This window comes from Bemisia tabaci, chromosome 2, assembly GCF_918797505.1.
Source record: "Bemisia tabaci chromosome 2, PGI_BMITA_v3".
Taxonomy (NCBI): domain Eukaryota; kingdom Metazoa; phylum Arthropoda; class Insecta; order Hemiptera; family Aleyrodidae; genus Bemisia; species Bemisia tabaci.
In genome coordinates, this window is record NC_092794.1 from 13,195,708 (window position 1) to 13,208,636 (window position 12,929).

At 37.2% G+C, this 12,929-nt stretch overlaps 1 protein-coding gene across 1 annotated transcript in view; it reads left to right on the forward strand.

Moving 5' to 3' along the window:
* The window catches only part of LRP1 (LDL receptor protein 1), a 107,369-nt gene that overhangs the window by 62,485 nt on the left and 31,955 nt on the right, over positions 1–12,929 (forward strand). Inside the window, exons 42-52 of the mRNA XM_019046362.2 lie at positions 937–1,153; positions 2,063–2,501; positions 3,504–3,758; positions 4,550–4,702; positions 6,022–6,153; positions 7,277–7,393; positions 8,380–8,573; positions 9,518–9,710; positions 10,265–10,393; positions 10,811–11,068; positions 11,705–11,916. Coding sequence (XP_018901907.2) covers positions 937–1,153; positions 2,063–2,501; positions 3,504–3,758; positions 4,550–4,702; positions 6,022–6,153; positions 7,277–7,393; positions 8,380–8,573; positions 9,518–9,710; positions 10,265–10,393; positions 10,811–11,068; positions 11,705–11,916 — 2,299 coding nt within the window. The remainder of the gene's footprint in view (positions 1–936; positions 1,154–2,062; positions 2,502–3,503; positions 3,759–4,549; positions 4,703–6,021; positions 6,154–7,276; positions 7,394–8,379; positions 8,574–9,517; positions 9,711–10,264; positions 10,394–10,810; positions 11,069–11,704; positions 11,917–12,929) is intronic.

Below are 12,929 nucleotides of genomic sequence, written 5' to 3' on the forward strand. Positions count from 1 at the left end.
ATATCCTTTGTTAGATCTATAAATTGTCTAAATTTTCATTTTTTTTTATTGCTTTTATGCATTTTACGCTTTTATCATAAAAGACAGTTTCAATCAAAGCTCTCCCTAATTGAAGAAAGATAGTCAAATTTTCATGACTTTGAGAAAAAAAGAGTTCATTCTATAAAAATACATCAAAATTTTTGAATCTATCAAACCATGTTTTTGATTTGCAACATTAACCGCCTCTCCTTTTTAAATTGAATTCACCATTATTCTACCAATAATTATCAAAATCATGAATGAAATTACATGAATACCAATTATCAAGCTAACTAATAAAATTACTTGAATACCAATGATTAAACTAATGAATTAAACATGAATGCCAATCATCAAAATAATGATTTAAATTATATGAATGCTCCCCCCCCCCCCCAAAAAAAAAATAAAAAGTATGATAACGGATGCAATGAAAGTAAAGAATGAAGCAATCAAAACCAAACTTGAGAAATAAAGAAAAAATGCCCTAAAGCATGAAGAGCCTTGAACTCTGCACTATCTGATCGTAATGCAGCACCCAGTACCATTGCGCCATGCGCCACTGCACCTATAACAGTTGGTGGTGTAATTTAGCCGCATGGGTGGGGGAGTCTGGAAAATGCAGAGCCGGGTTGGGTGAAGTGCAGAGAGGGGAAGTGTAAAAACCCTTGGATTAAACGGCTAAATCATAAATCGCTGGATCCCCACCAAGTTTATGTATATGATTTTTTTTTAAAAATTCTGTGGTAGATTTAAAGTTGCATCATCTCTTATGTGCCATGTGGATAAAATGTGTGTATAATAAAGTGTGAAGGTATGAAAGCACCCCTTTTTTTGACTTAACTTCTTTAGATCTACATTAAGTAGCTGCTCCTTGTCCTTTCACCTTACTAAATAGGTAATTTTCATTTGCAGTCGATTGTATTGGACAAACTGGAATTCTCATGAGCCCTCTATTCATCGCTCCTTCGGACCTCGCTTTCATCATGAAAAAATTATTACAACAGATATTAGGATGCCCAATGGAATAACATTGGATCGTGCAGCACTAAAACTTTACTGGAGTGATGCTAGGCTTGACAAAATTGAGCGTTGCGAATACGATGGATCAAACCGAATCATCCTCTCCATGGTAAGTACTTCCATCAACTGTCTTACAACTAGTGAAGATCTGTCTGTGTAAAATGCCTAATGAAGGAAATACTTCATTCTGATAGGCAAGTTTTGCCATTCTGTATATCCTACCAGATAGAAGTGAGTGTACAGACATAACTATGGATAGGCAATCAAGATTAGGACAATGTGGCAAAGATGCAAGTCGAGATTTTTCCAGGGCCTCGATTAGATGGCAGGAAATGCTGATTGGATTTGTCACCCACCTTCTCTATCCTTGATTATTCATAGTTTACCAATTTTAATTAAGTTTTAGCATTTTAAAAGTGACAGCCATCTCAAACTTCCTCAGCACTTTTCCTATAAGTTTCATGGGAAACTCTCTTACAAACAACATTCGGAAATGTTCAGAAAGCAAAGTGAAAAGCAAAAACTATCAATTACACTAAGTAAGGGAGGCCTATGGCAGATCAATTCAAGGAGGAGAAATGGTGGAAACATCACCCAAAATATAAGTCGACTGAGAATGACATTGGAACAAATGAGCAGTCTCCGTCAAAAGAAAATTAAGTAACATGAACTTGGAATACAGAAGAAAAGGTCTCAAGTTTCATCCTTTAATAAGTCTTAATGTACAAAACAAACTTAAAATCAACCCTTTGCATACTAAATATCCTTTGCGGATCCTGAATTTTCATGAGGAAAGATATTTTTATAGATGAGCTCCAAACTATCTTTAACTCAATTTTAATGAGAGTGTCACCTGGTCCTCTTTTGCTGAACGCTCTCCAGATAATAACTATGCAAAAACATTTATATTCCCAACCAGTTTTCCGAATAGCTCATGACTCCAGATGACAACTTTCTGCCTGCTCCAAGATATTCATTTCTCACCCCACCTGATCAATGTTAATTCTGTAATTTTCAGATCAAACCCCAACACTCTTTTGATTTAGCAGTTTATGGGGATTTCTTATTCTGGACCGACTGGGTCATGCATGCAGTGATTCGTGTTGATAAATTCACCGGAGAGGAAATGAAAGTACTCAAAAAGGGCATTCCGAGGCCGATGGGTATAGTAGCAATCGCAAACGACACAAATATGTGTTTTGATAACCCATGTCACAAACAAAATGGAGGCTGTCAAGATATATGTAGATTCGACGCAAGAGGGCTTAAGCAATGCGCTTGTTCAGAGGGTCAGATCTTGAATACAGATGGCTACTCCTGTTTTCGACCAATCAAGGAGGTCAAATGTGGTCCGCAGGAATTTCGATGTTCCGCTTTTAAATGTATACCATCAGGCCTGCTTTGCGATGGGATCCCTCATTGCGCTGATTCATCCGATGAGCTTCCCCACCTGTGCGGTAATGTTGTCATAAAATATTCTATCATTGACTAAAAAGTGTTAAGTTTAGAACGACCCCTCTGATAGCAAACAGAAAACCTCAGAACATCATCGAAAGAAAATATTTTTCATAAATATTCTCCATTATTGCTCAATCCAGGGTACTTACAAAATCTTTGGGCATCAGGTGATTCTTTCTCATCAACTGAAAATTGTGTGCAGCTTTTCAAAAATGGGTCAGTTGTGCTGGTCACAGAATTGGGTTTTGATGTTAGATTTTTGTAGATTAGCTAAAAATATTAAGATCTGTTCAAATCGCAACTTTCTACGTTCAATATTAACGGAAATATAGTTATTTTAAAAGTTCGGCTTTAGATGTCATCCACAGCGGTAGTGACACCCTTGGTTTCTTCCATCTTGCTTTTGTCCGCATTTCATGTAGAGTAACCAGTGCTAATGTGTGTCTCTTTGAAAGATAAAACCAAGATGGAAGAAACCAAGGGTGTCACTACCGCGGTGGATGACTTCAAAAACCCAACTTTTTAAAGGGCGATATTTCGGTTAATATTGAACATAGAAAGTTGCGGTTTGAACAGATCTTAATATCTGTAGCTAATCTATCAGAATCAAGCATCAAAACACAATTCTGTGGCCAGCGCAACTGACCCATTCTACATGTATTTTGGGCAGATTTCAGATTGTATCATTTTTTTGGAAAATAAGATAGACGTTAAGAAATAAGCCATAATCAACAAAATGGAAGCAGCTCATCACTTTCATTTGCAACTTGACTTCTTTCAAGGTCTTTTCAGTACCTTAACCAGTCGAAAGAAATTTAATACTTTACCGGGCAGAATATCTCCATTTTTACTGGTGATTGGAACTACTTTTGACTTGTCAAAAATTGTGCACCTGTTTATACTATTGATTGAGCCTTATCAGTGTCAGTGAGGTCCGCTGTTTTCTGTCATTATATCGTTTGAGGAAGAAATTCATCCATTCCCTTTGTTTCTTTTTTTAGACCCTCGAACTCGTCCTGGTGAGAACTCAAAGTGGTCCTGTGGTTCAAGTTATTTCCGGTGCAAAAATGGAAGATGTGTTTTGCGATCTAAGCAGTGTGATGGAATTAATGATTGTGGGGACCATAGTGATGAGCTGAATTGTACCAATATCGAAAATGATAAATTCAAATGTAAAGTTGGACCCTACGTGCCCAAAAATCTTCTATGTAATCATGAGCCAGATTGCCTAGATGCATCTGACGAAATGAATTGTCGTAAGTCTAGTACAAACACTATATCATTAATATCCACAAAATCACTATCTTATTCTTAAAATTATTCTAGCTAACTGTTCTTCTATCGTCCATTTGTTACTAGCACCTCTTTGGATCTACTATCTACAAATTTTGATTTTCTACGAATTTGATGTAATCTATACTTATTTTGAACTAATCACCTAAAACTTTTTTAAAGGACTATTTTGAAGGCTTCATTGGTTCTAGCAACTATTTATAATTATTCAGTCTCATTTTACCATTCTCGGCTAATATCATTCTGGAGATTTGAGAGCTAGAGGAGGAGGAGGGGAGCCCTAAATAGCAAAGTGTAAGATATAAGCATGAAAATATTATAAACTTCATTAAAAAATGTATTTTTAGATTTTGCCACTGAGTACAAATAATCCTAAGAACAAGGAGCTACATTTTTTTCAAAATTTACTCTATGCCATTTTCTAAGTTTCTCTAGGTTGGAGTTTGGATGAAAACAAGTGTTAGAACTCAAAGTCACATCTCACATTCTTCCAATTTGTCATCATAACCAAGCTAGTTGACAAAAAATGAAGCAGCAGCAACAAGCTGTGGGCTGAAAAATACTTTTAAGGAAGGTGCTTGCAAAACGCTCATAAATTCTGGAAGTGGCACAGAAAAGAGCTTGATTGATTACTTCTGAGACCCCATGAACCAAGTTTGAGTGGATTCTTCAAACCGTACCATTGATAGTCTTTCAATGTTGTCTGCTAATCATGAATTTTTTCTAGTTTTTCTTCTCTCTTATTTTCCTAAAGCTAAACGTAACTGCAGTGGTGGAATTCCTGGTGCCCCTGAAGCCACAGAAAATTGCCCTTTCACAACTGCATGTATGTCTCCAAAATGGAAATGTGATGGAGAAAATGACTGTTGGGATAATAGCGATGAACGAGGCTGCAACTTTACCAAAGGTTGTAATGTATTCTTTCTCATGTTTCCTATAGAATTGAGTCATTATCCTAGTATTTACCATAGTTATTATCTGCGGGTTAGGTTAGAATATCTATTTTCCCTTTTTTGAAATTTGTTCTTTGGCCATCATTCAGTTCATGTTGCTTGTTCTCTAATGTTGGTCAGTGTGAGGTTTTGGGTTTGAAGTTCTGAGCAGGGATTTAGAGCTGAGGTTTGAGGCAGCATCATGAACGGAGCGGTATCGCCGTGCGAGGCAGGTACCCGGCGTGGACTTTAATGCTGTATCGGACAGTGCGCCGGGGGATAGCATTTGCCCGTGAGGCAGCTTAAACTGGCGAATAGAATAGAACCCGGCATCATTCAGGCATGTCGTACGCCAGCGCCCCGGGCCGGGCTGCCGGCTGCAAGGCATGGGCCGCCGCGTTGATGGGAAGCGTAGACAAAGGGGTGTTCTGCAAATTCTTCAGCAAGTTCAAGGGTCGCATACCCTGGCAAGTCTTCTGGGACAGCCCCTTCGGTAATGAGGCTGGGTCGCAGGACCGAAAAGCGATGCCGCATCGGACCAAAAGCCGAGGCTCCAGCATCAAAAGGTGAAGCGCAGCTTGGTCCCTTACATAGCATCAAACCTCAGCATCAGGGCATAATGCTGGCCTGGACGGCACGTCAGCATTGGGCATCGATGCTCGAAGCCGGCGCCGGCAGGTTGCGCGTATTAGGCGCGGCGCCGTATGTCCGCACGGTCGCTACCTGGGCATACAGCATCGATGCTGATGCTGCAAGCCGATGCTGTATGGCATAACCTCGTGAGGCGCTTCAAATCCCTGGCTCTGAGTTTATCCTGAACCAATTTGTGTTCTTTTTTTTGAGTTTCCCTTTCAATTTCGTGGTTCAATGAGGTGCGGATCAACTTTCCTATTTCCAAGCTCCACGTCTCAACATTATTTACCAAGCTGTTAGCGGCTGTTTTACCAAGATACTCTAATTTTTTTGCTTTTTATTTAAATCAGAAAGCCAGCTTAAATCAAAACTACTTCAAAGTTTTAATTATGACATGGTGAAATAAGGTTAATAGCTTGTTTTGCACATAGTTCAAGTGCATCCCATCGGTAATGTTTCATTTTGAATAAATTGATCGGAAATGATGGAACTCAAAAAGAATTGCTAGTAAGATGAAGGAAACCTTTAAATTTATAAAACTATGGAAAACTTGGTTCTTCCTTTCAACTCCTGCTTATCTCAGTTGTTTTCATCTATCAGTCGCACAATTTTTGCAACACCCCCTCTTAAAACTAATCCTGTATTTTCTGTGTATTTACAGTGACAGAATGTACTGAAGAAGAATTCAGATGTGACAACGGAATTTGTATAAAAAAATCTTGGCGCTGTGATTTTGATGATGATTGTAATGATGGAATTGGCGGCTCCACTAGCTCAGATGAACGTAACTGTGGTAAGGAAAATAAGTTCCCTTATCAACTCACAAAAAAGTTATCTTGTGTTCAAATTTACAATGGAGGAACAAATTTTTAAGTTTGAAATTTACAGTAATGCCCTCACAAATTACGTCAGCCTTCTTCTTGATTTCTCGATCTCCTCTACTTGTTTCCTCTGTAAATCTACCCAAACTACCCATCTAGTGCCAAATAAATCCCTCCCCTCACCCTGTTGTTGGATAGAGCCTCCCTTCTTTTGTCTACACTGGTTCTCTGACAAAATTTTGTTAAAAAATCTTTTTCCCTCAAACATTGCGGAATTTCCTCATGTTGGACTTATGTTAAAAATGAAATTCAGCCCTACCCTACTTGACAGACAGCTTTTAATCTTCACCCCTTTGAAGTTTTTTAATTATTTCATGAACATTCTCGCAGCATTGTACGTATTTTGAAGAAAATCCACTGGGAAAAACATCTCTTTCAAGGATTTGAATTTTTCACATTCTGAATGGTTGACAAAAATGTGCAGAAATAACAGCGGATCAAGTAAACATTTTAGGATGAATAAGTTATGTAGTATCTAATAATTTAGACAGAAATAATGAAACCTGGATTTTGGATGAATGCCACTGAGCAGATTAGCTTTTAGTGAGCATTTTTTAAATTGGAACAAAACTGAAGGCTTAGTTGGATTGGTATTCTTTCAGGGTGGTCACAGTCCAGGGAAAGTAAGGGAAAATAAATGGTAAATTGACAATAGGCAAAAGCCTGGGAAGAATTGTCTTTGCAAAATTGGAGAATGTCTTATTTTCAGCTTTTCCTAGTTGGATCAAAAAATCTTGTAATTATAATCTTTACCCTGTATTGTTTTAAAGGTCAAAAAATTTCCATGAAAGTATTCAAGTAAAACCTGGAAAAGTTAGAGAATTTCAGTTCTGAATTTCTTTATTCACCTTGTTTGTTTTTTTATCATAAAACTAACAAGCTTCATTTTTTAATCTGTCTCACAAGAAGTTGAACAATAGCATCTATTTTTGCTGCTTTTTTTTTCTTGGTATTTAATAGGCTTTTATCTACGATGTCCCTTTTTGTCCGGAGAATCAAATGAAAAACCCACTGTTTTGATCTTCTGTTTTCCAGAATTCAAGTGTAGATCAGACCAATTTCGATGCAATGACTCCTCTTGTATTCCGTATCTGTGGCAGTGTGATGGAAAGAAAGATTGTCCAGATGGACTGGATGAATCAGAGACTTGCAGTAAGCATCCCTTCCCCCTTTTTTATGTAAAACTGTTTGAAAAATGTGTTGATGATAATCGTTCAGTTTAACTTCAGGTATAGCCAAAACAAGAGTCGTTGCTCATAAAAAAGGGCTGGAGAATAAGGATACCTACGTTGGCACAGTCAAATATTCACTTTTTACTTCACAGTGTGCGTAAAAAATTTGCGCATTTTTAAGCTTGCTGCTTTAAGAAGTATAGAATGACCGAGACATGACATGATACATTCAAGTCACCTCTGTCTCACAACTCCCTGCTAAACTCAAACTGGCTGTCGTTTTGTGATGTGAATTCTCAATAAAAAATAAACAATATTATTGTTTGTCTGGAAACTTTGGGAAAGTGCGTCACATGACAACGGCCATTTTAAGTTGTACATGGAGTTGTGAGATGTTTGTGACTCATCAGTATCAAAATATGTCTTGCCATGGTAAAATTTTTGAAGTTAAAAAATGCGTAAATTTCTTACATAAATTGTGAGGTAGGGGGTAAATTTCAGAATTTGCTACGACGTTCAACGTATTTAGAATCATATTTCATAAGAATCCACTATTGTCTTTGCTCTTGATGAAGTTTACAATGGACAGTGGACACATTGGTTTTTCATACTTTTTGGCAGAGTACATGTTCACAGCTGTTTCAAAATAGTGTGAATGTAGTCTAAAAGTAAATAAATCCCCAGTAAGAAAGTGACAATTCCCATCAGAAATAAAAACAAATTTTGCAACCTTGAATTAAGAATGAATGTTTTCCTTTGTATTTGAATTATGACAATTGTATATCATGTGAGATAAAGAACACGTAATTGTGCACTCTTCTCATGGGCTCCTTACTTCATTATAACTGCTTCACAGGGTCAAACTATTTAGCTTGATACATGAATGAGTGTTGCGCCTTATCAACACATTGTGCCGGAGTATACCCCTTGTCTTACTTGTTTCCAATGATGTAATTGTATTTACAGAAAGTCGTAATTGTACCGAAAGTGAACACAAATGCAACTCTGGACGGTGTATTCCAAATGCTTGGGTGTGCGACAAGGATGATGATTGTGGCGATAACTCAGATGAACACCCAGATCTCGGATGTTTATCTCATACATCGTCAGAGTGTCAGCCAAATAACTTCGCTTGCAACAATACGAAGTGCATCTTAATGGTTAGTAATTGTTTACTTTTTTTATTTTACATCCTGTTGAGTTCATTAAAATGCTCTATAATCCAAAGATTCATTTAGTCTCTCCATGCCACAGATAAGATTTCAGTCACAAAAATTATGGAACCAAAAAACAAAATCAACTTTTTTTTCAATTATTAATACACCATTTTTGATGGCAAAATTTCACTTTCCGTCCTTCACTCTATAATGATCACCAGTTTTAGGGACTGACTCTTTCTTTGATAATATGCATGAGGTATAATTTTGTGAAGGCTTCTTGTCTTTTTTTATCCATTAATGTTCACCTGCAATGAAACTCATAGTAGAGCTGCTGTTTCAGAATTTTTTTCAATATATTCAGCAATGTATATTTCATATGCATGTCTCTTTAAACTGTCTTATTTTAGTATCATGGGCATGCTTCATTAGGTCGCTAAGAAATAAAATGTATTATTTTGCTTATTGTTAAGTATAATAATGTATATAATTTGTGACTGTTCAAAGAGAAAAGCGATTTTAATGCAAAATGCCAGAGAACAATATTTGTGAAACTAGGTTTGAGAAACCAGAATTTCAAATTTCAACAAAAACGAGCAGTTTAGTCAGTCTTGCCACCATCAAAAGTGTATTGTTGCATTTAATTTGGCAGTTCTGAGCTTCAAACAAGGGAAATTCAAACTGCGGATAACTTTTTTTTGGAACTTACTTACTTTGGCTTTAATTTTTTTTCTGCGAACTTCAAACCATCGTAACTGAATTTGGTTGAACATTTTCAGTGAGAGTGAAAGTGGTCTCAGTGAAAGTGATTTGTATAACATTTTTGTGAGGTGCTGTACCAATATCTCAATTTACAGTCTTTCCGTACCATGTCTCTTTTCTCCTGGATAGTTACATTTAATATTTTGGTTACTACAAAGGAAAGTTAAGACACATTTCTTTTTCAGGAGTATTACTGTGATGGAGAGGATGATTGTGGAGACAAATCTGATGAGCCGCCAGACTGTCGAGACTCCTTCTGCCCGCCCGATTCTCATTTCTTTTGTCATAACCGCAAATGTATATCTGCTGACCTAAAATGCAACGGTGTCAATGATTGTGGTGATAATTCTGATGAAGATTTGGAGACTAAAGATTGCAGTGAGTTCAAATTACCTCCAATACTTATTTGCATAATACTTGCTTTGCTTGTACAGGAAAAAATTGGTCAAAAACTTTGCTCTTTTGAATTCAGGAATATCCCTTTTCATGTAACTTTCTTATTCTACTATTCATACATAATCAGTAAAACGTCAAATTATTTCCGCACTAATGTAGCTTATTAAAATCTTAGAAATCAACATTCATGGCAAATGCATGTATCAAAAGGGCATTTAACATTTCACGATATTGGCATTCATGCTTTATGTGGTTATTCAGTAACAAAAGTTACAAGAGTTCTTCGTTCTTCAACCCTACAGTAACAAGTTTTTGTCTATAGCTCTTAAACGATTCATTTAGCACAGCAAGTGAATCCAAAGCTCTATATATGCCTCTTTTCCTGTGCCCAGTTATGTAATACTCAATTCAGTGGTACTTATGTGAGTGTCACTCATACGTTTTTACTCATCTCTGTTCACCATTCTTACATGTTGGTGCTGGTGAGTAACAGTAGAAAAAAGAATAATGCTTTAAATATTATCAACTTGTTCTAGAACGCCTTTCAAAAGACACTTGCACTGGACCTGACTTATTCCTTTGTAATAATGGAATTTGTCTTAACGAGGAACTTGTATGCGATGGTGAAAACAACTGCGGAGATTTCAGCGATGAAGAAGGCTGCGGTAAAAGTCTAAGTTATATATTTTAAACTTTACGAATGATAATGATAATACTCTAAAAATATGAATGAAATATATGCCTGTTAAACCATGGTAATTGAAATTTCAACTATTTTAAACCAATACCTCAGCAGCTAATTTTCAGGACTTGCAACCATAACCTCATACTTGTTTAATTTCTGTGATTTTTGTAATGTTCAATCCCCAATTGCTGCAAGCTTGTGATGCAATAGGCACTGCTAGATTGTAAGCCTCCACTAAAAATGATAATGTCCAGATGTTGAAAGAAAGTTGGCAGTGTTTTTTTGGTGCATCTTCATTTTGATTTTGTTGCTTGACCCTTTCTCAATGAAGAGCCCGTTATGCCTGTTTGATCCTCTCCACTGTTTGATGAATAATAATTAATATTTTCTATCCTAGGTATCGATAAGTGTAAGGACAATCCATGCGCTCATATTTGTATCAACAAGAAAAATAGAGTTGAGTGTGCGTGTAAACCTGGCTACGGAACACACCCAATTTCCCCGTACTATTGCATAGATATTAACGAATGCACGGACCCTCTAGTCACTAAGCCGTGCTCTCAGCATTGTCGCAACGTAATCGGATCTTATGTTTGTTCATGTGCAGACGGATATATTTTAAGACCTGACGGCCATACATGCAAAGCAAACTCATGTAAGTGTAGCAACTGTATTTTAGTGCATCTCCTAGAGCTATGCAGTGTTGCTATTTTCGCCAATGTGCACTGAAAATTCCGTCTAACATTGAAGTCTTATGACAGAGAAAAAGCTCATCTGAGCTGAAAGCCTCTCTCAAGAGAGCTATGCGGTTTGATGCAACATTAGTCACGACTCACGACCAGTCAAGAAGGCAACTGCAGACATACTCCAGATCCAATTAGATCCATCATCATTTTAGTGCTGTGAAGTGCATACAATTTTTTACAGTTTAAAACAATTAAAACTCCAAGAAAGGGTTCTAAAAAAAGCCCTCAAACCATACATTTTTTTTTTTAAAAAAAAAAGAGTACAGCATAACATTAACTATGAGTACCAAACAAATTTACTGTGAATGAATGTCAAGAAGTACGGTATGTAGATCAGACTTGCTCGTAGTGTAAAAAACATTCTAATTCACAAGTCCCATTTCATTCTTGTGTAATGCAGGTAGCCTAAAAGAAACTTCAATGGAAAACAACAGTTTATGAAAGGAAAATTGAACCCTCTGGAATCCACTAAGAGGATAGGGATACTTTCAAGCACCATTAATTTTTTTTGTTAACTTCTAGTATGCTTTCATTTCAATTTTCAGCTGTTCCTGCCTCAATAATATTCACTAATAAATATTATATTCGGCAAGTGCCTTTGGAGAACATGAACAAGAGCACCGAAATTCTTGTGGATAACCTCACTCACGCGGTTGGTCTAGACTTCGATTGGGAGACGCAGTGTTTGTACTGGTCAGATGCTGAGCACACTGGCTCTATCCAAAAACTTTGTTTAGGCTCAGGATCTAAGCCGCAGGTTTGTAAGTTTTCCGCTCTAATCTCCTTTTCCTACTGGGCACTCCAGTAGCAATGTTCTCGCAAATCCTCTCTTTTCGCTTTTTTTTTAATGGAGATGTTGCACGTGTGAGGAATTTGTGATTTGACTACTGGTTTTTATATAAAAGTTCGTGAGAAACCTGATGGTGCCACTGGTTTTCTCTGAAATTAACTCCTAAGCTCAAGAAAAGCTCTCAAGTTGAGGCAAAAATGAAGGGGATATCCCACGCTATCCTGAGAGTCCCCCTCTACATCAAGACAAACTCTCTTTGCAGAGATAAGGAGCAAATACATTGACAGGGCTGCCACTTTATTTGGGGATTCCACAACTGAACCCTGCAACCCTGGTAACCCTGCTAATGTATTTGCACCCTATCTTTGCATGGAGAGTTTGCCTTGATGCAGAGGTGGACTCTCAGGGTAGCATGGGATATCCCCTCCATTTTGGCCTCAACTTGAGAGCTTTTTTCCAGCTTGGAAGTTGGTTTCAGAGAAAACCAGTAGCACCACCGTGTTTCTCGCGAACTTTCACGCAAGAATTAATAGTCAAATCGAAAATTTCTCACACATGCAACATCTCCATCATATGATTTTTACAAAACACACACCACAGTGTATGTTAAATTACATGGGGCTTACACTTTTTCATCAATTTTTTTTAGTTCTAGTGATGACAACTGATCAGGTTGTGCTTACAGATTTAACTACCGATATTAGTAACTCAAAATATCTACATAAATGAGGGCAGCGGGTGCTAAACAATCAGTCAGGTAGACTTTTTTGGATATGAGCATCATACATTTCTTTTGATGGTCTCTCTAAATACTTATAACATGATCGCTGCCAATGTATTTTCGCATAATTGTCTCTGTCGGGCTAGAAAAACCTGCTAAAGCGGCAAATTGCGGAAGCTTCCAACCATGGTTACTCCTGATTGCAGCAATCATTCCTATCAGTTACATAAATGACTAGCACTGTACAGCCAGACAGGTG